Source organism: Apiospora aurea (assembly GCF_038362705.1).
Source record: "Apiospora aurea strain CBS 24483 chromosome Unknown utg000008l_segment0_segment0, whole genome shotgun sequence".
NCBI classification, from domain to species: Eukaryota; Fungi; Ascomycota; class Sordariomycetes; order Amphisphaeriales; family Apiosporaceae; genus Apiospora; species Apiospora aurea.
Genome location: NW_027117395.1, coordinates 3,733,048 through 3,759,323, shown reverse-complemented (window position 1 = coordinate 3,759,323; position 26,276 = coordinate 3,733,048). Strand labels below are relative to the sequence as shown.

Here is a 26,276-nt window from a genome sequence, read left to right as displayed (position 1 = left end):
GATCAAATCTGCATGTGATGGCGTCCCCTCAGCATTTGGTAAACTTCTTTCCTAAACAGTTCATCCATTTCTGAAGAGTGCATTGTATGGACCCACATTCGGGTGTGCTGTATTCTAGGCCAATAACGGCAGATTTGGTATCCCACCAGAACATGTATACGTGATACAGGTTTTATGCCCTTATAGCTCAGTGGTAGAGCGTTGCACTTGTAACGGGAGATTTGCTCTCCAATCGATATGCAAAGGTCCGTCGTTCAATCCGGCGTGGGGGCACATTTACTTTTGCATTTTTGGAATGTGCAACTACCTACCAAGTGGAGAAAATAATGGAGTGCTGCCTGCATTCCGTGTGTGCGCTTTCCCTCTTTTTGCCATCTACATATTCCTTCACGGAAGCCATAACCTGCCATGCCCAACCGAAATATGCCAATGCACTCCATCCTCAAGAAACACTAGGTGCCAATTCTTACGCCTTTATTTAAGTACGTTTTGCTTCTAAAGCATTCGATGATACATACCGTAGGCGCAGTTTCTGGCGACCTGGGTCGGTATTCGTACAGTCGTCTCTTTGGTCTAGTGGCGTGTGACAAACAAGCCACGGAGTAACCGGGTGATTACAGTGCATTCATATTCAATGTGGTATGGCTTTATGATATATGCGCAATTACTGACCCTAACACATACACATGTTGGATCTTGTCCTCATTCCGTTGCCCGACCTGCCATTGCCAGTTCAGTCATCATGGCGACGCTGTAGGTCGCTCGAGGTACTGGGCGTCCTCACCGTAGCCACGCACCTTCTCCGCCAGCGCCGCGTCAATAGCAGGCTCGGGCGGGGAGAACCCGTAACGGACCCAGAATGGCACAGTCCCGTAGACCGACACGAGACAAGCGCCGTCCGGGAAGCGCTCGGGGTTGGCAGAAGCCACAGAGAGGAGCCTGCGGATGCCCTGTCCCGCAAGACCCTGGCCCCGGAACTCGGGGAGGACGCAGAAGTCATGGATGTAGTATTGGCTGGCGTCGGGCGGAATGGCCCCGAGCACAGCGTCCAGAGCCGGCGGTTGGTGGCGTCGGATGGGATGCGAAATGGCGTAGCCGCAGAGCTCCCTGTCGGCATTGCCATTCCCCTGCTTCACGAGTGCCAGGCAGCCCTCGGGGAAGAGCCTGATACGTTCGGCGAAGACATGCTCGCCCTCGGGGAGCTCGGAGTGGACCACGTCAGCAATGCGCAGTACGGCTTCGACGTCGTCGGGCGCAAGTGGCTGCCAGGCCGCCATAGTGGTCGTTGAGTATATTTTGCTGTTGTGGCTACTTTCCTGCGGTGACAGATGATGCTTCCAGCAATGATAAAGAAGTGCGCAATTCTACAAAGGTCGGCGCTGAGTTGACGCTGGTTAGCACATCTCTTTAGTGGTGGGTGCATTTACGCGATTTAGCGCTGTCTTCCAGGTTTGGGGTAGCAATCCGCCCCAGGCAATTGAAATATCCCGCCGCCCTGGATCAAAGTCCAGGAGTAATATTGAGGCAAACCCATACGATACCTAGTGAGAATTATGCATTCTGGGTCGTGGTTGGTTCTACGCCGACTTTCAGGTGATTATACAGCCCAGTGTCTTGTTAAAGCTAGGTTAAGTAAAATATCAAGTATGGATGGGTGAAAGCATCCGACACTCGTTGGCAGTCTTCTCTATACTGTGGCATCGGCAGTCCAAGAGCTCCAATGGCCTCCCGTGTCTCCTTAAGCATCTCTCCTATCAATAAGAGATGTGCGCCTAGAACTACATAGCCCACGTCTCGATCTTATCCCCATGCACTCGTATACATGCATGTACGCCAGGAGGAGTCAAGGATGTCGGGGTAAGTGAGTCACGGCTCTTCGAAAGGGAGACTAAGAAAGTGCCGCCCCCCAAAAAATATCCCGTGATTTTGGGAGGGGTAAAAAAGGTTCAGGACGTTGTTACGCGAGTTTTCCGGATCAGAAGACTCGGCCAAAGGGAAAACAGAAAAACGGCAAAAAGAAAGGGTTACCTCACTGGGTGAGGTGCATCAGGAATTGAGCCCGATGCGGGGGTCGAACCCGCAGCCTTGAGATTGTCTCTTGCAAACGCCCGAGGCAGCTTACGTAAGAGTCTCACGCTCTACCGATTGAGCTAACCAGGCGATGGTTCGTATTTGTTGAAAAATGCAGCCACTATGGCGGGTTATGTCGGAAGTTTGGAAGGCTGATAGGCGCGACCGACGGTCAAAGTTTGAACAGGGGTGGTGGGCCCAAACCTTTGACTCGTGTAATTTGATTGGTCACATAGCAAATCCGACTGCCAAAACTGGCCCGTCACTTCCCAAAGTGGTTCGACACGAGCAGGACATCAGAGATCATGGCACTGTCTACATGCATGTCATATCGGTCGGTGAAGTCATGGCCATATAAGGGCAGCTCAAATCTTCCATAGTAAGTACCTGTGGCGGTGTTGTGGGCGCTTAGAGAGGAAGACGGTTCAGCAAATGGCGAGGGCTGCCGGTGCTGCCTGAACCTATGCTACAGCATCAGCTGGCAGACGGACTGATACTCTCTGTCTACAACACCAAAACTCGGACAGGCTAGGGCAAGATAAAGGGAATGATTGGTGTTGCCTTCTCCGGTTGGATGCTTCGAAGATGAGTGTACACTGCTACCTACCGACCCGTATCCCGAGTTCAGGACCTCCAAAGACGGTTCAGGTCGGGCGTCATGGGCGGCCGAAATCGACCTGATTGCCTTCGGACGTTAGGGGGTTCTTCTTTCTGAGAGTCTACCTAAAGGTGCGGATATTCGGTATTAAGACTGCGGTCTCTCCGGCATTGATGAATTACATTTTCGATGTGTAAATCTCGAAGGTTGCATCTGGAAAAGGAAAACTGGGGGCAAGGGGACAGGGGGCCATGTCCACTAGCGGTCCGCCCCGAAATGATTTTCCCGGCTAAATACCACGCCCAACTGCGCTCACCTCATAGTAACTTTGGCCCCTTTTGCATCGTGTTTTGCCGTGTAGGCCATAGCTAAATGCCGCGCGATGTGAGAATGCTATAGCACGACCAAGTTCCCGGGTGTGTCCAGATCATCGGACGGCCATCGCGCGGTTCCCATGGGTGCGGGTCCCAGGAGCGATGGCCCTGTCTGAAACGCCCGGGCTGGTGGCGCCGTTCAAGGGGACCGTTGAAAGAGATCGCCGCAGGGGCCGATGGCTGTCACCCTCCCACGAGTCGCGCTGTCCTGATACAAGACGCACGGAGCCTGTCCCCCCGAACGCCAACCGTGGTTTCTCGAGTTTCTGCGCAATTGGTGGACGGAGTCGCGCGCCAGCGCTTGCGATTGGTGGGATTTGCGCTTGACCCCGTCACGGCACCAAGCCAGTTGCAGCGAAATGCCCGAGATTATATCAATGCCGAAACACCCTGGATGGACCATCTCTCCCATAATTACCGTCAGCCTCAAGACCGTAACGAGCGCCAAGCAGCCCTACTGCTTCTATATTGTATAAGAAGATGGCCATGTTCGTGATCGCCATACTGCTTCTTCATTCCTGACGATCACCACAAATCGATCACATCCATTCGCTATAATAACCCACCCACCACCACTCGTTCGCTCACCATGTTCACCCTGCGCTCCGCCGTCTGGGCCCTGCTCAGCGGGGCCGCCCTGGCCTACCCGCCGCTCCTCCAGAACCGCCAGAACATCGGCCCGGGCCCCGTGAGCGGCGACACCTTCTGGCACGACCCGACCGTGATCAAGAAGCCCGACGGCGGCTACCTGGCCGCCTTCACGGCCGACAACATCGGCCTCAAGACGTCGACGGACCGCACCGTCTGGCGCGACGCGGGGGCCGCCTTCCCCAACGGCGCGCCCTGGACCGAGCCCTACACCGGCCGGGGCCAGCGCAACCTCTGGGCCCCCGACCTGTCCTTCCACAACAACCAGTACTACATGTACTACTCCGCCTCGAGCTTCGGCACCACCAAGTCGGCCATCTTCCTGGCCACGAGCCCGACCGGCGCGTCCGGGTCCTGGACCGACCACGGCGTCGTCGTCGAGTCCAACGCCAAGAGCGACTTCAACGCCATCGACCCCAACCTCGTCGTCGACGCGCAGGGCCGCTGGTTCCTCTCCTTCGGCTCCTTCTGGTCGGGCATCAAGATGGTGGCGCTGGACCCCGCGACGGGCAAGCGCGCCGACAGCCGGCCGCTCATCAACCTCGCCTCGCGCCCCAACGCCGGCGGCGCCGTCGAGGCCCCCTTCATCACCCGCCACGACAACTTCTACTACCTCTGGGTCTCCTTCGACAAGTGCTGCCAGGGCGCCCAGAGCACCTACCGCATCATGGTCGGCCGCTCCAACAGCGTCACGGGGCCCTTCCTCGACAAGGCCGGCGTCGACATGATGCGGGGCGGCGGCACCCAGATGATGTCCAGCCACGGCGCCGTGCACGGCCCCGGACACAACGCCGTCTTCACCGACAACGACGCCGACGTGCTCGCGTACCACTACTACAACAACGCCGGCACGGCGCAGATCGGACTCAACCTCCTCCGCTACGACGGCGGATGGCCCGTCATCTACTAAATCTTCTTGTTTTTTTTTAGTTTTTCGAGGTTACAAAGGTCAAAGCACTGCCTGGAGGATTGGTGGGGAATAAACTTGAAAAAGCGTAGTATTATTGCCAATGAAGGACGGCTAGTGCATGAGGCTTTTGATCTATATACGACGCATCTAATTGAATAATTAAGAACTTGCTCCAACCGAGAGTTTGTGTCGTCATCGTCGTAATATAAATGTCATAACAGAAATTAAAGTAAAAGCAAAAACAAGTCATATACACGTCAAGAGAGCGTTCGGCGCCCCCGGTCCCCATCTCGATCCCCTGTACAATATCAGACCAATCAGAGACCCACTCTTCTCTGCTTTGAGTGCCCCCCCAAAAAAAGCTTGAGGTTCAGCACCGTGAGATATCGTTAGGTCCAGGGTGACATGTCGTTATGTCAAGGGGTTGGCTGCCGGGTAACAGGTGTTGAGGTCGGAGCAGCACGTTGTCTTCCACTCGTTGAAGCCGCCGCCGTTGGGCATCTTGAAACCGCACTGGTCCCAGACAGCCTGGCCGGCCTTGTGGTTGTTCCACTTGCCGTCATCGGGAGAGTCGACGATGAGAGTACCGGCCATGCCCGTGTCGGAGTGGAAGTCGTTGTGGCAGTGGAAAAACCAACTGTTAAAAGGGTGTTAGTTGCATATATACCGATGAGAGAATCTGAAAGATGTAACTGTAAGAGTGCAGGGTGAAAGGATGATTCTACTTACGCGCCAGGGTTGTTGGCCGTAATGGCAATGATGGAGTATGTCTTGCTGTTGATGAAGATGGTATCGCGACGGAGGGGTTGTCCAGCATAGTGATGTTACCGGATCTGAGATCGTCGGCTGTGGGGAGGGGGACGACGGTAGAGTTGAGGCGGTCTACGGGAGCCAGAGCGGGATCCGGTTTACCCACGTGGAGAACTGTTCCATTGTTAGCGTATTGCTCGGCTTTCACGCGTGCAGGCGATAGGGCTAAAGTTGAACTTACCTTGGAAATCATGGCCGTGCAAGTGGACTAGATTACGTCGTGTGTCAGTTACTTCAGGCCTCAACGGGGTTCCCTTGATGTAGTGTGGGTGGGGGTATCTTGACTTACATGGGTGAGGACCGGTCTCAGACCCGACGATGAAGAAAACCTTGGTGCCCTTCTTCGCGTACCAGGTGTTGTTTGAACCGTACGCCATATCAACTTCATCGCTCGAAACCAAGTTCAACTTCGGGCAATCAAACCGCGCCTTCGTCTGGCGCAGCAGGAGTGGGACCTCGGGGACCTCCCAGTCCTTGTCGTTCATGCTACCGAACCGCAGGGCTCCCGGGCGGGCTGTGAGGCGGACATCGATGATGATGGAGTTATCGTCAAACAGGAGACGGGGTTCAGCGTTCTTCGGCTGCAGCCTCCCGTTGGTAGACCAAGACTCATCCAGCTGTTGACGTACGTCTGCGGCGTGGATAGGGAGATTAATCAGACTCTGGCGCCTATCATCCGTGTATCGCACGTAGCACGGCTTGCTCGTGTCCTTGCAGAAAGTCGTCGGGCGGAAATATGGCTTGGGAACCTTGCCATCTCCAAGGTCGAAGTGAGCCGTTGCCATGAGGGCATAATTCCACCCGCTAGCCTCGGTTGTATTCGTAGTCTCGCTGTCCTTTGTGGTGTCGGTATCCTTCGTAGTGTCGCCCTTATCTTGAGTCTTATCATCCTTGGTATCTTCGGTCTTGCTGCCCTTGTCGGTCGTCTTCTGGCCTTTGTCGGCAGGCGTTTTGTCGTCGACACCATCTCTCTCGTCATACATGCTGTCTTTTCCCTTGCCTTTAGGGAAATAGCCGTTGCCGCTTCCCCGGAAACCGCCCCAACCGCCGCGATGCGCCTGATGAGCTTTGCCAGGGGCTTGAGCGCGGCCAGCGCCTTGAGCATTACCTGGGGTATGTGTCTTGCCATGCGCCTGAGCCCCCCAAGCGGCGCCCCAGCGTTTTGCATTACCATTATCAGCATGGCTTCCAGCGGGACCATCGATCTCAAGGCATCTCGAGTGGACATCACCACCATGGGCCCGCCCGCTGCGGAAACCGGCTCCGACATTCTTGTCCGCCCCCGAGGGGAAGTCGAACAGTTGCTGGCAGGAGTTACCCGAGTACTGATCAGGGTCCACGACGGAGTAGATGTTGAAGCTCTTGTCCGACCGGACGAGCACGCTGTAGCGCTGGCCGGGGTGGACCTGGAGGGACTTGACAATGGCGTCCTTGGTGTTCTTGAGCGGCACGCCGTCGCTCTCGATGACAATCATCTCGACCGCCTCGTTGTCGGCGAAAACGTAAAAGGAAGAAGAGGCCGACATATTGATGATCCGGACTCGCATGTACTTGGACTTCTGCGCTTGGTAAGTGTGAACGGTGCTGAGATCGTCGTGTACCAAAGCATCTAGGAGGTCGACATATTAGCATCTCTCTTGGCTGGAACCGAGAAAGGCTACTGCTCACTGTCAGGCGGGACTTCCATTCCGCAGAGCGTATACTCTTCGTAATCGAAACAGCAGCGGCCGGTCTTAAAATCCGCATCGACATCCTTCATGGATTGAAGCCACTAGCGGGTGTCAGTTCGGCCCAGTTCATGCCACTCTCACTTATTTTCCGGAGTTCTTACATTATCGGTCACATCCATCACGTAGTCAGACTGGGCGTCGTAGCCGTAATATGCCGGCTCTTCTGCCGATCGTACAATAAGAGGTGATCGTAGGCCATGTGGATATTGCCTGAGGGAATATTAGTGCATATTGACAAAAAGGGACAGGCTCACAAGAGGAAAAGCTTACGCTGGATGGTGACTGTGGAACCAATAGGTGCCTGCATTGGTGGCATTCCATGTGTATCTAGACATATTGAGTAAGTATTTGACGATACGCTTTGGCATACACATATATATCAAGTTACGTTTGTTTGTCTCCTTGCTTAATATCACTTCGAAATTGTCAGTAACTGGGAGCCAATGAATAACATCGAAACTTCTCACCATTGTGTTACCCCCAAGGGGCCATCTTGCCAGTTGTTATCTTCCTGCCAGAAGCCATGTGCGTGCATCGTGACGCCATCTGCAACCCCCTTCAAGGCGTCGTTGACGACCGTCAAGACAATTTTATCGTGCTGGTTCACCTCGATCGACTCTGGTGGCCATTTGCCGTTTATGAGAATCGCTTCTTTCGCCGTTCCGGGAATGGGCTCGTAGGTCAGGTTCCAATGGAAGTTCCTGACGGCCGCAAAGACTTCTCCCGGCAGGAGCAAGCCCAGAGCCAGTGCTTTCGGAAAGGAATACATGATTTTGGGCACTCTTCTCTATGTTGCAGTAGAGAATGAATGAGGATCTTGATGTAGAATATTGACAATAGAAAGCCCGGAACTCCTTCTTTAAAGTACCCTGAAGATGGAATGGGGAAGGATCTGGCAACCGACCACCTTTGGGACGACCCACGAGGTTGTCTCTCCTCGCCACCATGCGTTGCATAGTGGTGTGAAGCAGGGACATGGGGTTGGTCGGTATCTTAGCAAGTTTACTACCGTCTTACTCCGAGGACAGAGACCGATGAGGCTGCTAAGACCCTTCTCGGGTTGCCATGAACGTGCCGAGAAAGGCTAGTTGCGGTACCCTTGTCGCAGATTTCGTATTCAGGGGACCTATGCATGGGAAGATGCTCCAGGTGCCTACTTTATCGAATCATTCGTTAGTCTGCCATACGAACCACGGCCTTGGCTTGGACTGGATTCGTAAAGCAATTTGCAGCTGCTCCTCAGCAAACAGATTCAAAGATAGTTCCGTATTTCCGTGTGGCTCGCAAAAGCTCCTGGCGTTCTCGACGATCATTGCCACTGCGGTGAGACGTTTTGGCCGGTCGAATCGAGCAAGCAGCATCCCACCTCAGAGTCAGCCTCCCGAATATTTTTTTCATTACCGTGCTGACTGGACCACCCGCTGAGCCTTAACTTTTCCAAAGGAGATGGAGTGGAGCAGTCAACAACCTTAACCGACCGGACGATTCAAAAATGTCTTGAACCCTATCATGGGCCAGCCCCTTTGGGGGCGTGTATGGCATTCGATCGGCAACGCCTTCTCGATTTCGAATCGAGTTTGGACGCTTTTACGTGGTTGACATGCGCCACACGCGAGAACCAACCAACTGGAGCAAAACGAATATCATGTCTCCGGTGCTCTGTCGAGTGGTACAGACCCCTTCATCAACTTACCCGCCGTAGATATTGTCGTCGCTGCCGAAGTCAACCTATCTTAAATAGTTCACGAACACCTTCCTGGATACAAGGATACCCAGGTTGTAGATAACTCAGTTCAGAGCATAGAAACACGACCTCGCACGTTTTTGCTGTCTGATCTTTTCGCATCGGACCACTTGCATTTCAGCGGAAGCAAGGTCAAACCCTCGGGGCCAGGGGTGGGCGAGGCGGCTACTGGTGATCTTGGTTATCATGGAATTCCCTGGATCCAAATTGTTGTTTGCTGTTTGCCATTGGACTCTCAATTTCTATCCAATGAAGAGGCTGGGTTCTGCGGCCCAGCCCGTACCTGTTGCCGTGGATGAATAGTTCCGACCAATGTCTCACTTTGCTCCCCTCATACGTAGTAGAAGACCCAACAGGCTGCGCAACCCCCTGCAAATTTCGTCTGTACCGATTGAAACCCCGTAAATGTGCAGCAAAAGGTAGAAATAGCATTAAATGGTACGCCGATCGGCCTGGATGGTGTGCATCAACTGGGCCGCAGGCCATTGCCAGCCGTGACAAGTTCGAAGCCGCCGAGTCGCCGAGTGTAGGCGATAAGGTAAGTAAGTGCAGGTGGAATATCGGAATTATTCCCTGTGACGTTACTAGTAAACGGGAGAGAATTTGAGACACCGCCCCCCTTCTTAAAGATCGGATCAACGAAAATGGGTCACTCGATGTTTGAATCTTGCAGACTGGTCAGGTGAGCTCGTGGCTCTGCGGAGAGCACCGGAGCAGAGGAGCGATATCGTCATGTTCGGCGATCGACAGGTCATATCGAGATATTGGCCAGGCTAATCATGAGCTGCCGGCTGTGGAAAGAATCGATTTTACGGCCCCCTCGACCCCAAAAGCAACAATGGTCGGCTGGCTGGTCTCGTCGAGGCGATCAATCCATCCTTTGCCAGGTCTGTCAATAAAAGCAGTCTTCAAGCCTGCAGCTTTGGCGCCCGTGATATCGAATGGATTGGCGCTCACAACCCAAACGTCGCTGTTGCTGCCTTGCTTGCCGACCTGCTCGACTAAGTGCGCGTAGACTCGCATATCAGGCTTGTAGGCCTTGACGGTTTCCACCGTGACCAGGGATCTGAATAAGCCCGCGTGGGGACCGAGGTCTGGGGAAGACTTGACAGAGTTGCCCACCATGGCGTCAGTGCCGTTAGAGAATACGTAGACGTCGATCTGGTCGCTGTTCTCCCTCAAGAGCTCCATCGCGGCTGATACCTCGGGAAAGACATGCAGTCTGTCGTATGCCTTCATGAGCTCACGGGAGTCCTGCTCCGAGATCTCGAGTGCGTGTTCGGCCAATGCGTGCTTCAGCGCACTGTGCGTGATCTCATGGAACGACCTGTACTGCCCTGTGATGGACCAAAAATGCAAAGCATAGCGTGAGTGACGTCCATCTTGGGCAACGTACGAAGATGCATAGAATGTTCTCAGGATCACTCACCCATGCAATTGATTCTCCAGGTGTATTCGAGCTGGTATTGACGCCATAACGCAGCAAGGGTCTTGGCCGCCTGCTCGCCGTAAAGCTGGGCCAGTTCGTGTGCAATTGACTCGGTGGACAGCAGGGTGCCGTACAGGTCGAAGGCGATGACGACTTTGCCGGGAGACATAACTGTCTTCTGCTGCATCGGTGATGTGAATTTGGTAGAAGGTAGCAGACGATGCTCCATCCACTCCGTCGATGGTTCGATGGTAAGACGGCAAAGCGAAATGCCCGAAGAGACGTCACATTGCCGTAAAGCACTGCTGATGCGGGGTTTGGGTTGGGGGTTCACACTGCTTAAAATGACGGGCTCCTCCTTCCTTCCAGCGCCTAAAACAGGTCGAATACATGTACATCTTTCGCAGTTTCCTGCCGCCACCCCCGCGAGAAAAAAACCGGTCGTTGCTTATCCCGACGGTACATGCTTTTAATAGACTCTTTATTCACGAGAGGGAATTAAAAATTGAGAAAAAGTACTATAATATAAAGCAAAGCATAAATTCTTTTATGTTAAAATTTAAAGGACTTTTAATATAGGGTGCCCGTGGTAAAATAAATTGATTTTGAAAGTGCTGTTAAAATTTGAAATCTGTACACTGACCGGTTTATTTCCACCGCCGCTTGCCGCTAGCGATCCAGAAAATCTTCAAGTCAAGCTGTTCATTGCCCAAAATGGTTCTCTACACACCGATCTGAGTCAACATGGGCCACGAATAGAGCAATCGAACATGAAGAGGCCAAGATTTTCAGTTAACAAGTGGAAAACGTCGGGGCGCAGGTTGCCATGGAGGGCACTCGGGTCCGATCCAAAGACGGCGTCAGCCCACCAGTCTAGCTGCTGCGGCGGGATGTTTCCTGTTGTCAACCAGCCTGCGAAGAACCAAGCAGGTCAGTACCACACCCAGCAAGTGTCCACTGGGGATAATATTGAGGCCCCGCGCCGTGAATGCGTGAATGCGTGAATGCGTGAATGCGGGAGAATCGCGGGGCATGGAGGCCCAATTGACTGCCCGCCAACATAAAATAGGGGTAGGACTTGACTTCCGACATCATTGCAATCGGATGACTTAGGTTACGTAGAGAATGGTACTTGTCGCTCTGGTGAAACGGTCAAAATGATGAGGAAGAATTATTTTCTCTTTATCCAACACAGAACTCGGGGCAATTGCCGCCTACCATCTGTCCTATGGGAAGCAGCAGGCCACCATATCTCTTTGCCCGGTCTAAGCAATGAACATGAACTTGCCCTGAAGTTGAAGGGGTTGAGAAGTAAGTATCCTCGACTAACTGCGAACGAGCAGCACCGACTGGTCCATGCATTCGACGCCAATAACGCTACAGCACTTCCCATGAGCTGGACTCAAAGAAATCGGGAAAAATATCGAGAATAAGCAAGTTCTGGTCTTATGTATGAGTGTACATACTTTCCAGAATGGCTTGAAATGGAATTTTTCAAGTGGCGACAGCCCTGGAGCTGAGGGTCTGCGGGGCTAGATTTCAGCTGTGTGGCAACCAAGGACCCCGCCCCCGCCAAATAAGTAATTGGTGCATACCTACCTCTGAACCACAGAGCCTCTGAGCTTCCAATACCTGTGCTGCTCTTTTCTTGGTTTATTGAGCAAGACCCCGTTCATATACTCCCGTCGACCCAACATGTGAAGGAAAATGGCGGGAGAGTCGGAGCCAGAGCAAGATTACCAGAAGAACTTTGACCTCTTTCGGGATTGTCTGGCCACCGTCCTCATCGAAAAGGTCTCCAAACCCCAGCCGAAGGCGAGACGCAGAGCCAAAGCTACGTCCCGAGGCAGCACCGCGCCTGCGTCTGCATCTGCCCCATCTGCGACGCGCCCCAACATCGGGACGTCGATATCAGACAGCAACCTGGAACCCTCGCCAAGCACGGCACAGGATACCACCGCGGAAGACCTGGCGGACTTCGTAGACTACATCGCCACTGAGATCTACAGCAGTCTCCCGCCCGACCTGCAGGCCCTGGACCACTACATCTGGAAGCAGGACCAGAAGGACGACGGGCCCCTGCAGTCGCGCTACACCCTGCCCCTGACGAGCAGCGACGTCTCGTCGGCCCTCCTGCTGCCGACCTTGGACCCCTCGGTCGCCGAGTCGCTGCACGCGTACGGCCTCCTGCGCGAGGCGACGCAAGAGGACCTCGCGACTCTCCTGACGCCCGCCCTCGCCTCTCTGTTGGAAGCGGTCACGGCGGTCCCGCCCGCGCCCTCGGCGTCCAAGAAGGCCGCGCAGGAGGCCGGCTGTGAGCTATGCGGACGCGACTGGGTGCCCCTGACGTACCACCACCTGATCCCGCGCTTCGTGCACGCCAAGGCTGTCAAGCGCGGCTGGCACAAGCCGGAAGACTTGCAGAACGTCGCCTGGCTCTGCGCCGCGTGCCATCGCGCCGTCCACCGCTTTGCTTCCCACGAAGACCTGGCGCGGCACTACTACACTGTCGATCGCCTACTCGAGCAGGACGAGATTGTGCAGTTTGCCAAGTGGGTGGCAAAGATGCGATGGAAGGGGCGATAGTAGGCATCCTAACTTCTCAGACTTGGGGTCAATATATCGAAATTGTCACCACTCATTGCACACATCCATTCTGCCTTTGATGCTCGCTCGTTGAATCATTTTCAGCACTTTATATTGCAGTAAGCCTGAATCATTGATTTACTCGTCAATCTAATACACTTGTGTTTTACCAAAATACTGAAGGCTAACCTAGCTAGGACTCATAGCCTCCGTCGATTCCGGCTGCATATGGACCGGCACGCTGAACTCATAGCTCTCTTTGGGCGTGGGCAACGTTTCAATGACCGCCGGCTCGCCCGCCAACGAGAACTCAAACGTCAAGCTCTCGTCGTTGTCGACCGCCAGCTTGTAGTCGCCGGGGAAGATGGTCAGGTCGCCGTTCTCGTCGGCGCGGGCCAGCGAGCCGAGCGTGAGGGAAGTTCCAGCAGTGTTTCGCCACCCTCGGCCTCGAGGTCGTGCAACCGGTCGTACGACACCAGCACCTTGTTGGGCCGCGGTTCCGGTCCCGCGTTCTGGCTCGAGATGTACAGGAGCCCGACGTAGTCGGATGCGCGCTGGCCCGTATTGGTCACGCGCGCCGACACTTTCGCGAAGGGCGCTATGTCGTTCAACACACCGCCATCATCACCCTTGGCGGCGGCTACCACGTCGGCGATGGCGTATGATTTTTCGACGGTCGACTCCCACGTGAAGTTGAACTTGGTGTAGTGCAGCCCGTGCCCGAACGGGACCACTGGCTCACCCGTGTACCACATGTAGGTGCGGCCCGGGAACTTGGCAGTCGTGTTCGGCCGCAGCTCGATATTGAACATGCTGACCTCGTCGGCGTAAGTGGCGGGGTACTGCGTGATGGGCAACCGTCCAGCGGGCGACTTCTTGCCGGTCAGAATATCGAGCAGCGCCGTGCCGCCATCCTGGCTAGGGTAGCCGGCCCAGAGCAGCGCGTTGACACTCTCATCTGCAAGTAAGGCCGAGTCGTCGACCTGGCCCGCGCCGAACTGCGCGACCACCAGCGGCTTGCCCAGCTTCGCGAGCTCGCTCACGAGTTCCAACTGGTTGCCCGGCCAGGCGATGTTCTTGCGGTCCAGCGTCTCGTTCTCGATGCTGTTATCGACGCCACCGCAGTAGATGACCAGGTCCGATTTCTCGGCGGCCTCGAGCGCGGCAGCGAATCCCGTCGTGTTGGTTCCGCTGATGCCTGTGCCCAACGCATAGTTCACCGTCCAGCTCTGGTTACCGCTTGTGAAGGCGATCAGGGGGCTGCGCAGGAAGGGGGCCTTGCCCGAGTAATCGCCTTGCATCTGCGTCGTGGCATTGGCAAAAGGCCCGACCAGCCCGACGGACTTGTAGTTGTTGGTCAGCGGCAGGAGACCGTCGTTTTTGATGAGGGTCATGCCCTCGACAGCCGCACGATAGGCGAGCTCGGTGGCCTTTGCCGTCGAGACGTCAGACCAGCCCAGGGCGCTATGGGCGCCGCCGTCGAAGTAGCCCACCGTGAACAAGGCCTTGTAAAGCCGCGTTAGCGCCTCGTCCATGCGCGCCTCAGTAGTCTCGCCGTCGGCAAGCGACTCGTTCAATTTGAGGTACGAGTTACCGCACTCGAGGTCCGTCCCCGCATTGAGCGCGACCGACGCCGCCGCCTGCTCGGTATCCGTAAAATTGTGCCACTGCCAGATGTCTGTCACGGCCGAGCAGTCCGAGACGACGAAGTGGTAGTCCTTCTGGTCGAAGCCCCAGTGCTCCCGCAGCACGTCCTGCAGCAGGTACGGGCTCGCGCACGTGGGCATGCCGCCGACGGCGTTGTAGGAGCACATGATGGAGCCCACGTGCGTGTCGCGCACGCACGTCTTGAAGGCCGAGAGGTAGTAGTCGGCCAGGTCCTGCTGGGACGGGTTGTAGTTGTTGCCGTGCCGGCCGCTCTCGAGGTCGTAGGCGGCGTAGTGCTTGCAGTTGGCGATGATGAGCTTGTCCTCGGGGTCTTCGCCCTGCATGCCCGTCACGTAGCTCTGCACGTAGCGCCGTACCAGCAATACGTCCTCGCCGGGCGTCTCCTGGCCCCGTCCCCACCGCGGCTCGCGGAACGGGTTCATGTTGGGCGCCCAGTAATTGAATCCGGAGAACCCGTGGTTCGCGAAGGCGCGACCCTCGATCCCTACCACGTCCCCGACGGCCCGCATTAGCGCGTCGTCAAAGGAGGCCGCCGTCAGGATGGGAGCGGGGAAACTGGTCGCGTGGTTGAATTCACGCGGCGCTTTGGGGAACTGGACACCCGGGGCCGAGCCGACGCCGTGCGTGGCTTCGCTCCACCACTCGTGCGCCGGGAGACCGAGGCGCGCGGATCCCGCGGACGCATCGATGAGGTTCAAGATCTTCTCCTGCGGACTGAAGTCGTTGACGAGAGCCGCGACACGTTCCGAGATGCTCTTTGATGTGTCGCAGACGGCGTGGCTGCAGAGGGGGTTGATTTGGCATGCCGGCGGGTTCGGGGAGCTATTGGTCCCGTCGGATGGCTCACCCTTGGGGTTCGTGATCTTGTATAAGGAGTTTCTAAACCCCATTAGATACGAAGCGTCCTGCAAAGAGTTGCTGGCTGTGACCTACGTATACTGGCCGCCGCAGTAGAGCGATGGCTGAATGGCACATTTCGAGCTGCATGCGTCGTCGCTCGTGTTGGTCGCTCTGCTGTAGTCTGGCGTCGAACCGCAGAAGCATTGACTAGCCGTACATCGTCGAGTCAGTCTTTTGCAGCAGAGAGCTTCTACACGATGTGGATATTGGGGCCTTTTCCGACTTACGTCCCGAAAATCATGCCGCTGAACCCGAACCCGCGCGAACCGCACCAATTGGCGCAGTATTGGGGGGTCATGGCGATGGTGCTGATCTTGGCTTCGCCGAGGATGCTCACGTTGGGATCTCGGAAGCACCCAAGGTATTCCTTAGTCGCCTCGTATGGGGCCGCACCCGAGCCATCGCAGACGAAGGGCTTCTCCTGGCCTGCCACCCCTGACGCCGCTGACAACAACAACGTCGCCAGGGCGGCGGGGGGGGCCTGGTTGCTTCACCATTACTGCTGCTTGAGGATGAGTAGAAGGAGGGTGGTGCGATGTACCCACTCCGTGTCCGATGGGATACTCTTCCGCTGAGAACGACAGTGCCTGCTGGATGTGCAAGACGACAATACAGAAACAACGCAACATCGTGGCTGGAGGAACGGCGCTACGAGTCTTTAAGTAATAGCCCAGACCTATATTCATGATTGAACTAGCAGGTCCCCATCCGAATAGCGTGGGTGGTCGCAGACGCTGCCCGGTAGAGAACATGCCACTAGCTGGTTTGACCCGGGCGGGTAAATGTGAATGTCGATGAGTTTTACCCCGGGGTTGCATGAGATCCACCCTCTAAGACGGGTAAGTATGCATACGGACCAAGTCCTCTCTGGAATACTACAATAGTCTCCTCATGAGGACCAGAGATCGACCGACTCGCTCCTTGGGGAAGTGCGGAGAATGCGGGGAGAGGAGAAGCGTCCCGTCCCTGTCTTTGTCTCACTCCACGAATCAGCCGTCAACCCGATAAGCGAGATTTGACGACGGGCGTGGTGACGGGTCTTTCAAGGGAATTGACCATTTACTTCATAACTCCAATTAGTCTCCAACTCTTGGCCTCGTTTCTGTGGCATTGGAATGAGACAGTCAGCATCTACTTGACCCGACCCGGATCTAGATCTCGGCCGACGTCACATCATGCGTCTTGCCCCTCTCCTGGTAGAGCTTCAGCATACCCGCACCAGTAGCAACAGCAACACCTCCGTCCACCCGCCCGCCAGCAGTTCCGCTTCGGGGCCGACGTTGCCGCTGTACTACTTAACACCAACGGAGATGGGGGCCCATGCATCGATGCGCGATGAAGTCGGCCTCAATGATGCCGATTCCGAGGCCATGGCTGGCACGCGCGTAACGACCGCGGGCTTGGTGATGGCGCTGCCGCGCGAGAAAGCCAGCTGTGGTCTGTTAGCTGACAGGTGTAATGCCCCTTGCCAGACAGCCGTAAACGCGTGCCTGAATCAAGTGTCCAAGATCCTACCCACGCCACATGCGCATGTCATGATCGCTGCTCGCCAATCATCCCCGAATTGTGCGAAATCAAGTCAAATGCAATGGCGAACACTCTCCCTAATGGGCTCCTGTTTCGAATCCTCCAACATGCACTACTCTATGACTTTGAGTCCATCGCATAGACATCCAAGCACATATACGCTCCTGAAATTGCATTATGGTATGGAGGTTGAGACTGTGTATGTCCTCTTGACTTGGTTTGCATCCACGATGGGCAATTGGTAGCTAACAAGGAATCACAAAGTTGGATTTGGGGCGTCAGCGTACGTGCATACCGTGTCGTCACACACACACATACACACACACACACACACACAGTACCAGCCGCAACTAACATGCAGAGACTACAAAAACAACGAGGCTGCTGCTGCCTGACAACGGCGACCCGGAGGACCTGCACGGCTTTCGGGCCCTGACCTGCCTCGAGCTGGACGCCAAGCTATTCACTACCAACGGCGTCGACTGCTACATTAACATGTCGGAACCCGGGTGCAGGTCGGATCCTGTCGAGGACATCGTTAATGGCAACCAACGTGCCGCTGACGCTGCGGGGGCTTGTCCTGCACGTGCCGGGGACGACTGCGAGGGAGCGGGCCGTCATGGAAGCTCTGTCGTGCGAGTTTTCCGGGCCCCGCCGAGACGAGCTGCCTGATCTCGTTCCGCTCGAGGTCGTTGTACACGGTGACATGGTTGAGGGCGGCGCGCTCGAAGATCGGACCGAGCAGTACGAGGTTTCCGGGTTCTGTATGGCTAATGGGATCCAATGAAACAGATTCAGGTGCCGTCCGGAGGTCAGTAAGATATGTGAGAACAACTGCGTTGTCTTCATGGCTCAAGAGGATTGTAGTGGCGGATCAAGCTAGCTGATTACTCCGCCTTAGGAAAATAAAGGTAGTGAGGGTATGGTATCCCCTTGATGGCGACGACGCTGGCCTTGGGATAATACCTAATACTACTAATTAAATAAACATTATGCCACGGTACTGGTTATTCCCTAGTCCATACAGGACGACACGATATGGTAGGGGCAGCGTTTGTCGCCATCCAGGGGATACCCATAAATGCGATACCGACGCAGTGGTCAACCCCTGTCGAAACTCGCACATTTATCTGATAACCGAGGGATCCCCAGACCCATGTAAGCGAGCGCACGCCATGGATAAAACCGTTTCTGAACTTGGGATCAGTTCATTTAACCCCGCACATCCCTTCAAACTCGTCATTCTTCAGCAAAGTTCTGTGTTTCCGCTGTCAGGCCTTAGCAGCCACCAACCAAGCAAAGATGTCGGGTTCACAGACAGGAGGCGACAAGCCAATCAAATTGGAGGACAAGTCCGGTGATAAGTCTCCGGCACCTGGTGAGTAACATTAACTTCCGAGCACCAGGTACCACCACAGCGCGCATCCACCGTTTCACGACATGCGGTTGGTGTTTATAGAAATTCAACTTGACGAAACCTCATAGACTGACTAACACCTTCGAAGGGGACTCAAAGACTGGCACAATCTTACAAGGCGGATCCCATGGCGAGTTGACAGAGTTAATGGAGTTCAACCCCGACGAGTTTCTTCCCGAAGACGTCCCGGTGATAGACCCAAAGTATCTCGACCCCGACCTCGTTTCCGCCACCGCTCTCCCCAGAGTCAGACTGGCATCCCGCCGGAACAATGGATTCCGTCGGAGATCTACCGAGAATCCAGCGGCGCGTCGGTCTTTGAGCCCAACTCGGTCGCGGGAGAGTCCGGAAGACTGTATCACGGATATAAGGAAGGGAAGTAAGTACGAGCCGGGAGTCGCTTCGAGAAACACTGATTGATCAAGCATATTGACTACGTATCTAGGTATTTCTTGCCGAATGATGCCGTGAGTGCACTCTACTCGGGTGCAGGAGTACCAAACCGCGCTAACAAATAGCCAGGCAGAACAAGACCGGCTGGACCTGCAGCACAGGGCTTTCACCGTCTTGCTTGGAGACAGGTTGTATTTGGCGCCGATCAAAGAGCCCCGGCGCGTGCTCGACCTAGCGACCGGCACTGGTATATGGGCAATCGACTTCGGTGCGTTTCCAATTTCCCTTCGTCCATGCTTCGAGAGGGAATGCTGACATGCCGAACTTGGGTGTAACAGCCCGAGAGCACCCCCAGGCCGAGGTTATCGGGACTGATCTCAGCCTAATCCAGCCCGAGACCGCGCTGCCGAATGTGAAGTTCATCCGGGAGGATGTCGACGACCCCTGGGTCTTTCCTTACAAGTTCGACTACATCCATGCGCGGCATTGTCTCACCTGCTTCGATAACCCGAAAGGCGTGATGGAACAGGCCTTCCAGTTCCTTGAGCCGGGAGGTTGGATCGAGTACCTGGACGGGGTAAGACAAAACAGGTCCCCGACACGAGATCTGTATGAGCAAATGGTTTGCTAATGTCTCCATCGCAACTCACTAGACGTTTATAGAAGCGAGCTTGGATGGCTCTCACGAGGGTACGCTGGCTCCACGGAGGTTCACTTTGGCCACGTCCAGCAACTGACAGAAATATGCCAATAGGTACAGCGATCCAGAGATGGGCCCAGCTCTTCTCGCAAGGAATGATTCGCAAGGGAAGAAATCCGAATGTTGCCAAAAGCTACAAACGCTGGATGCAAGAAATCGGCTGTAAGTGTTCCCCAGCCTTTTCCCTCGTTCATTGTCCGAAAAAGTCCTCCTAACCATGTCGTTCCCTTGATCAGTCGTCGATGCCGTGGAAAGGGTACTGGCGGCGCCACAGGGTGGATGGGCTAAGGATCCAAAACTAAAGCTAGCCGGGTATGTGCCCCCTTTCACCCAAGCCTCCCAACATCAACAATACCCTCAGCAACACATGCTACCAACAGACGAATGGTAGAAGAGAACACGCTAACGCTGACAGACGCTTCATCGAGAGGGACATCTACGACGGCGTGAGGGGGATCAGCTTCGCCATGCTACGGTCTGCGGGGATGTCCACCGAGGAGATCGACAAGATGGTGGACGAAGTCCGACTCGACCTTCTCAGCCCGCATGTTCATACCTATGTGCCCATACGATGCGTCTATGCCCGGAAGCCGTTGGACGGGGAGGTTGTAGGGTCTACTAAGGATAGGGACCCAGTCAGTATATGAGGGAGACCACCAGCTCACAGAGAGCCAGTCGTTTCCGCCAGGCTTACCTATATGGATGTCTCCAGGTTCATGGGATATGATTTCTGTTCATAGTGTGAGGAATCTAATAAGCTGTTTGGGAACGTCCGCCCGAAACGAAAAAAGGGGCTGGCCGGTTTTCGCGCCTCGAGTGGCTATCAGTCCCCCACGTACCGCCATTTGTTTTCTTCTTCTTCTTCTTCTTCTTTCCGCTTTTCGACTCATACCGGAACAGGCCAGCAGAAGAGGCAAGTGAAGAGTTTCGTCTTGTTTCAAAATTTTATGGATAGTCAAATGAAATGGTATATTGAAGCCCTTTTTATACGCCGGATTATGCATGTGTAAGAATCATAATACTATGCTCCTCGTTAACCGTCTCGCGCCGTACGTCGGCGCCAGTGTAAACCCAAAACCACTCTATCAAATATCCAGCCAAGTCCTATTCTTGTTCTTGCTCATATCCTGCAACTCGACATCCAAGCTCGGCGTCGGGTTCAACGCCACCCCTGGCCCCCTCGCGTCCGCGCCAATAATCTTCCTCAGCTCCGCGCTCATATCGCTCGTCGGCCTCTCGTCGATGGCGCCGCCAAGACCGGTCTCCAAGTCGCCTCCCGTACCGACCCCTCCGGTCTGGGACGAACGCCGGGCCGAAGAGGGACTTATACGGGGCGGTGTCGGGTTCGTCTTGGTACGCGCACGGGTGCGGGTGCTCGTGCTCGCCGTGCCCTGGCTTTTGCGCCTGCCGTAGGCATCGGTGCGGGCATCGCTCGCGTCGGCCGATATGTAGCGGCCCGCCGAGGAGATGGCGTCGCGCAGGAAGGGGCGCAGGACGGGGATCGAGGCCGCGATGAGGGAGGGTCATGGGGATTTCGACGATGCTCCAGATTTGTAGGTCGCCACCGTTGTCTGTTGGGTGGCGTAACCGGTTAGTTTGGGGTCTTTCCTGGGGACGGAGAACAAGTTGCGGCAAACTTACAAGAAAAGTCCTCGTTTCTCAGGTTGTCGAGTTTGACGGTCTTGACAATACCGGTGGCAGCGGCGCTGCGAAGAGAAGGGTATGAGCAGACGATTCTATGTAGATAGGGTTATGGGCAACTTACAATACTCCTAGGCTCATTGCCACGCCTACACCAATCTTTTCCTTGAACTTCATCTGTAGGTTTGCTAAGACAAGCCAGGGGACGAGGGCGAAGAAGAGGCTGGGCAGTGAGAGTCAGTGTCAAGGATGTTCAGAAGCAAGGATCCAGAACGAAGGCTTGGTCACTCACTCGCATGCCGCGGAATATCCTGTTTGAATCCGTCAGTTTTTATCCCATCATTGTATTCGCGGGTTTTGAACCCACCAGAGGCGGCCACGTCCACGGCGATGTGGATCGATTCATCCGAGCATACACCGGGAGTCATTGGGTCAATTGTCTTGCTCGGAGGGTTGCAGCTGAAATAGTTGATGAAAATGCTGGCAATCAGCTTTGAGCAGAGGCAAAGCCAGCATATGGTTCTCCTAAAACGACATTATCCAACGGTCAAATGGCGTAGTGTATTTTCCAATAACGGTGAAAGACGTACAAAAGCGTTCATGGTGGCCATGATGGTAATCATACTCCATTTCAGCCCCCCTTTCGTCATGCGCAGCAGAGTGACGGCAAATGAGCTCTTGGACCAGGCCGCGCCCAGGATAAGCAGCGAACCGTTGATGGCGCCGCGCAGGGACATTTGGACGACTTGGGGGTAGGTGAGCTTGAGCTCCGATGCGTGCTTTCCGAACCCATGGCTGATGTTGATGGATATGAGAATGGCGCAAACCAGTTGAATAAACTACGAATAGAAACAGGCTGTTAGAGACCCAAGTGTCAAAGCCCGTTGTTGCCATGGCGTAAATATCGATCGACGAACATAGTGTCGCGGTAGTTGGTAGAACCACGTACCCAAGAGAACAGGGCAATGCAATCATCCCACCACAGCCCGCGATGCCGGGATAGCTTGGCGTAGACTCTCAGGCCCAGAATGGCCCCCGACAGAGACACAAGGCCCCAGGAGACGCCGTCGATGAGCGGCCCGCGGTCATCCGCCATGATCTAGCAAAACAGCCAACGGATGCCTATACGTGAGCAAAGAGCCGAGCCGAGCCGAGCCGGGGCAAGAGAATGAGAATGCGCGCAGACAACTAGTAATGTTCGTGGGAATTATCAAGTCCAGGCAGGCCTGGCCGGGCTCGTTGGGCTGGGCCAATCGGGTCGAATAGCAGCCATGGGGCAGACGAGCTGCGCAGTCCCCTTCATAATCTCCACGCTTCTGCGCGATCAGGGGGGAACTAATGTCAGTCGAACACCTACGAACGCCATTGTGGATCTCATCCCATGGAAAGTAGATTGTTACCTCGGCTTTGATGGGCGGCTAACAAAAGAAAGGACGAACCACTTCATTGTACAACTGAATGACAAAAGACGTGATTTACTATTGTGTACGGTCCTTTGTTCCGATAATGCGGTTAATACTACCCTGAGGTCCGGTGCGGAGGAGCTGGAACATCGGCTTCGGCCTTGAATATGGGGCCATTTTTTGGATATTCACGATCTAGTGGGACCAAGTTGCATTCTTCTAAAACATAGTGGGCAATGGTTATTTTCACTGGTTGTGGTTATTCCGATCCTACGTAATCAACATCACAAGATCCAAATCGATTTAACTTCCGAATATACCTTACCCAAGCTCTTTCAATTTGTATCAATGCACCTCAACTTGTCGAGAGCCGTATCCTAAAAGCCATCGTGACCTCTCTCAATCCCCCTTGAGATCGTATTTAGATCCCAGCAGGACCCCTCTCGATCAGGATCGAGATGTTCATCCCATGATCCTGGGCGACGAATGCCTCCAGTATGAGGCCCCAATCGCTCTCAGTATTGCCGGTAAGTCGTGAAGCCACGGCCTGCGGCACATGCATACTTGCCTTGTAGAAGGAACGCGGTCTCGCCACCACATGCTCGCCAGTCGCGGGGTCTACCCCCACAAACGTGAACTCCCGGACGGCATCCTCGACACGTTTCCAGCATGGCGAGCAGAGAGCCCCCCGACAGCTGACGGCCCTCAACTTGTGCCCGTGCGGCGTCCTCGACCACGAAGTTGACGAGGAAGCTGCGCATGGGTCTGGGCAGGGTAACACAGCGTTCACTCACGTCGATAAAGTCGCAGTTGTGACGTACCTCGCGGTCCTGTTCTCCGGCAGGTGGAGCGGCCTGGATATGGTACACCACGGTGGCAAAGGTAAGGTCACTAGGTTGATCTCCATTGACGGAGATGGCCGGCGAGTCTTGCGTATACTCTGGCGGAGAGTCAGCCCCAGCAGCAGCCGCGCGACCAGGACGCGGCGTGCGGAGGAATAAGTTCAATGACAGACAGGGAGCCATGGTGATGGTTGTGGAATGTTTCAGGTGGTGGTGGTTGTCACTTAGAAAGCGCCGGGTAATACACGGTCCAATGGAAAAAAGCCAGATTCGGTTCTATATTATACTGTTGGGTACTATGTCCAAACATCCTGCGAGAGACTGAGCAGCGTCGGGGCTTATAAGCTCGTCAGTTGAGCCTCATCCCTGAGGGTGACAATGGACAAGTTCGGCAGCAACAAATGGGTTTCGAGGACAATGAGGCATTGTTCGACTGCTCAACCCCCTGTTTGCCAAACAATGGAATTGTGTAATTGCACCAATCAAGCCTGAAGCTCTTTCTCAGCTACAGCTTGGTCCCCTGGCGGTACCGATTTGCCCTGTGGACTGTATACTGGCTAGCCGGGCATTATCACTTCTATGTTAAGCTGTCATCGTCATTGCAAATACATGGTAGTACCTATCTATTCCTCAGACCCCGACGTGATGCGCATTGTCGTAGGACCTGGAAAGGGGAACACAAAGATCGCCTCTTTTCTGTGGTGGCATGCTGTCATTCCTTGGTTGTGATTATTAACAGTAAATATATCGACAGAAAGGGCGTAAGGGGATATGTACCCGGACAGCCGAGCAAATCCACAGCCTTAAGGCCGTCAGATGGCAGGTAACATCACTGGCAAGATTCAGATGAAATTGGAAAGAAACCTTGACCACTCTCGCGCATTAATATTGATTGCGACGATGAATCAATTGAGTGTGCCTCAAATTATTAGATATAGAACAGACAAAGCCCTCGTTCCGTCTGATTATGTAACCGACCCTCGAACAGCCTTTCACCCGAACGCCAGAATGATGATGATGGACCAGTATCCCTTATTGGTACTGCGCCGACGCAATCCTCTACTCGCAAGTCTTGACCTCGTAGCTGACGGTCTGGTTGCCGGTCGCGACGACCTTGGGCTTGAAGTCCAAGTAGACGAGCTGTGTCATTGTTAGTTCTAATTGCATTCTACTTGCTGACGGATACCTCGTGCGATTAGGCTTGGGGTTTGGGGCCACTCACCTCGCCCTTGTCGGGGGTCCAGTCGCCGTTGGTGTCGCGGTAGTAGACGAGCTCGCCGGAGCCGGCGTCGCGGACCTCGGCGGTGGTGTGGGTCAGGGTGCCCTCGGTGTTCCACTCCATCCTGTAGCACGTCGACTTGGCGACGGTGAAGGGCTTGGAGCAGCGGATGTTGCCGTCCTTATCGAGGCACTTCTCGACTGCGTAGTCCATGACCTCGCCCTTGGCGACGCGGGAGGCTGTTTCGGGCAGTCAGCATTGGCGCTCAGTTGGGTGAGACGGTAGGTGTAGCTGCTGCGGTGACGTTGGGGAAGACAATGGAACAAGGCATGGACTTACGCTCGGTGAGCAGACCAGTCATGGCCAGGCCGGCGGTGAGGACACTCTGGGCATTGGGAATGTACATGGTGAATGGGTATGGTTGGTTTTCTTGATTCGAAGAATTGATTGATGGATGGATGTATGGGGAAAAGAGACGGTTTGTTGGTGCTTTTTGTTGGTGTGCAGTGGGAAGATGGACGTCCGTCGCGCGCGTTCGGATTTCGTGTGTTGGCAGGCATCAGGGTGCGCCACAGGTACGTCATGGAAAGTCAGCAACGTCATTCCGGTGACGCATCGACGCAAACCGCATTGAGCCTTCCCTCAGGAACCGAACTACCAATTCCTCATTTAGCATGTGCACTCTTCCCAACTGGGAGTGCCCGGTTCCTTGTGGCCCAAATGTGTCAAACTGCGTACACGGCGTTCACGAAGGCCTCATTTCTCAATATAAGTCGAGGTCATTCCATTTGGCCAATAAGATCAATTGTGCTGCTTAGCCCCTCGCGACGATGTCAACCATAAACTGGAGGTGCGTCATGTGATCATGCACTACCTGGACCATCCTGCCATCCTGAACACGGCCAAGGATGCCCACCGATGGATGCAACTACCTAATATTAGAACCGGGCTACTCTCCTGACAGTTCCGGAATTTCCATCTGGTGGCTGCATCCTGGAGGACGAAGAGAAGAAGTAATTAATCGGCATGGAAGCCGGGACCCCCGCTCAGGCGATTGATCGCTGCACTCGGCCGATGCCAGCAAACCAGGTGCAAGGGCCCCAGGAGAAATGCGACTCTGCAGGGGATCTCGGAAATCCCTCACCAAGAACACCAGTCGCTAACGCACAAGATGAGTTCCCGCAGGTTGGCGAGTCTTGAGATACGATAAGATGGTTCATCGGTTCCTTGACCGAGAATGAAATGTCGCGCGTGCATTTCGACAATCGATCCCCAATGGGAAGGTGTCTCAGGGGTAATGCAGACCGCAAACCTGCAGCGATTGCTTAAGCGAAAGTGATGTGCTGATCCGACCCGATGCCGCTTGTTTTATATTAACTGCGAAGCTTCGTCTCGTGAGAAAGGCTCGCGAGCCGAATTACCGCACCAGTAATATCAAACACCGAGGTAAGGGTATGCAGCCCAGCGATCACTCGCATGGAGATGTTTGCATCAATTTGATTGTTGTAGAATTTCAGCGTCGCCGCCCTCTTACGACGACTACGACATTTTCAACGACAACCCACGGTCAAGGCCTATTGCGGAAGGTATCATTGATATCGCACCATCCCGCGTGGGTTTGACAGCTTGGCGATAACTACACCACTGATCGGACTAACTGAGGCTTA

The 26,276-nt window shown here is 54.8% G+C and overlaps 11 protein-coding genes across 11 annotated transcripts; 4 read left to right on the top strand and 7 right to left on the bottom strand.

Annotated features, from left to right (window-relative positions):
• Positions 1-740: 740 nt before the first annotated feature.
• On the bottom strand, positions 741-1,277 carry PG986_012615 (acyl-CoA N-acyltransferase; the record flags this gene model as incomplete). The annotated part of the gene is made up of 1 exon (XM_066848837.1): positions 741-1,277. The coding sequence occupies one exon, from the start codon at positions 1,275-1,277 to the stop codon at positions 741-743; it is 537 nt and encodes a 178-aa protein (XP_066695533.1).
• A 2,354-nt stretch (positions 1,278-3,631) lies between these two features.
• PG986_012614 (uncharacterized protein) lies at positions 3,632-4,600 on the top strand (the record flags this gene model as incomplete). Its single annotated transcript, XM_066848836.1, has 1 exon — positions 3,632-4,600. One exon carries the CDS (start codon positions 3,632-3,634, stop codon positions 4,598-4,600), a length of 969 nt encoding a protein of 322 aa, XP_066695532.1.
• A 411-nt stretch (positions 4,601-5,011) lies between these two features.
• PG986_012613 (uncharacterized protein) lies at positions 5,012-7,909 on the bottom strand (the record flags this gene model as incomplete). Its single annotated transcript, XM_066848835.1, is given in 8 exon segments — positions 5,012-5,237; positions 5,330-5,370; positions 5,400-5,575; positions 5,592-5,618; positions 5,700-7,019; positions 7,079-7,181; positions 7,242-7,350; positions 7,608-7,909. The coding sequence occupies 8 exon segments, from the start codon at positions 7,907-7,909 to the stop codon at positions 5,012-5,014; spliced, it is 2,304 nt and encodes a 767-aa protein (XP_066695531.1).
• Positions 7,910-9,661: 1,752 nt separating this feature from the next.
• Positions 9,662-10,482, bottom strand: PG986_012612 (haloacid dehalogenase- type II; the record flags this gene model as incomplete). The annotated part of the gene is made up of 2 exons (XM_066848834.1): positions 9,662-10,221; positions 10,314-10,482. The coding sequence occupies 2 exons, from the start codon at positions 10,480-10,482 to the stop codon at positions 9,662-9,664; spliced, it is 729 nt and encodes a 242-aa protein (XP_066695530.1).
• Positions 10,483-12,020: 1,538 nt separating this feature from the next.
• PG986_012611 (YisB protein) lies at positions 12,021-12,899 on the top strand (the record flags this gene model as incomplete). Its single annotated transcript, XM_066848833.1, has 1 exon — positions 12,021-12,899. The coding sequence occupies one exon, from the start codon at positions 12,021-12,023 to the stop codon at positions 12,897-12,899; it is 879 nt and encodes a 292-aa protein (XP_066695529.1).
• A 189-nt stretch (positions 12,900-13,088) lies between these two features.
• On the bottom strand, positions 13,089-16,096 carry PG986_012610 (glycoside hydrolase family 3 protein; the record flags this gene model as incomplete). Its single annotated transcript, XM_066848832.1, is given in 5 exon segments — positions 13,089-13,415; positions 13,439-15,485; positions 15,501-15,614; positions 15,695-15,948; positions 16,013-16,096. The coding sequence occupies 5 exon segments, from the start codon at positions 16,094-16,096 to the stop codon at positions 13,089-13,091; spliced, it is 2,826 nt and encodes a 941-aa protein (XP_066695528.1).
• Positions 16,097-16,642: 546 nt separating this feature from the next.
• PG986_012609 (uncharacterized protein) lies at positions 16,643-17,781 on the top strand (the record flags this gene model as incomplete). Its single annotated transcript, XM_066848831.1, has 2 exons — positions 16,643-16,904; positions 17,510-17,781. 2 exons carry the CDS (start codon positions 16,643-16,645, stop codon positions 17,779-17,781), a joined length of 534 nt encoding a protein of 177 aa, XP_066695527.1.
• A 515-nt stretch (positions 17,782-18,296) lies between these two features.
• PG986_012608 (S-adenosyl-L-methionine-dependent methyltransferase) lies at positions 18,297-20,139 on the top strand (the record flags this gene model as incomplete). Its single annotated transcript, XM_066848830.1, has 8 exons — positions 18,297-18,372; positions 18,500-18,794; positions 18,857-18,878; positions 18,934-19,072; positions 19,143-19,381; positions 19,468-19,666; positions 19,741-19,816; positions 19,896-20,139. Coding segments are annotated over 8 exons (1,290 nt in total), but the record flags the coding sequence as incomplete, so codon positions are not given.
• Positions 20,140-20,608: 469 nt separating this feature from the next.
• On the bottom strand, positions 20,609-22,241 carry PG986_012607 (uncharacterized protein; the record flags this gene model as incomplete). The annotated part of the gene is made up of 7 exons (XM_066848829.1): positions 20,609-21,075; positions 21,146-21,210; positions 21,270-21,368; positions 21,438-21,456; positions 21,513-21,636; positions 21,736-21,984; positions 22,095-22,241. 7 exons carry the CDS (start codon positions 22,239-22,241, stop codon positions 20,609-20,611), a joined length of 1,170 nt encoding a protein of 389 aa, XP_066695525.1.
• Positions 22,242-22,969: 728 nt separating this feature from the next.
• On the bottom strand, positions 22,970-23,573 carry PG986_012606 (uncharacterized protein; the record flags this gene model as incomplete). The annotated part of the gene is made up of 2 exons (XM_066848828.1): positions 22,970-23,301; positions 23,339-23,573. 2 exons carry the CDS (start codon positions 23,571-23,573, stop codon positions 22,970-22,972), a joined length of 567 nt encoding a protein of 188 aa, XP_066695524.1.
• An 876-nt stretch (positions 23,574-24,449) lies between these two features.
• PG986_012605 (uncharacterized protein) lies at positions 24,450-25,015 on the bottom strand (the record flags this gene model as incomplete). Its single annotated transcript, XM_066848827.1, has 3 exons — positions 24,450-24,530; positions 24,613-24,848; positions 24,949-25,015. The coding sequence occupies 3 exons, from the start codon at positions 25,013-25,015 to the stop codon at positions 24,450-24,452; spliced, it is 384 nt and encodes a 127-aa protein (XP_066695523.1).
• Positions 25,016-26,276: the final 1,261 nt, after the last annotated feature.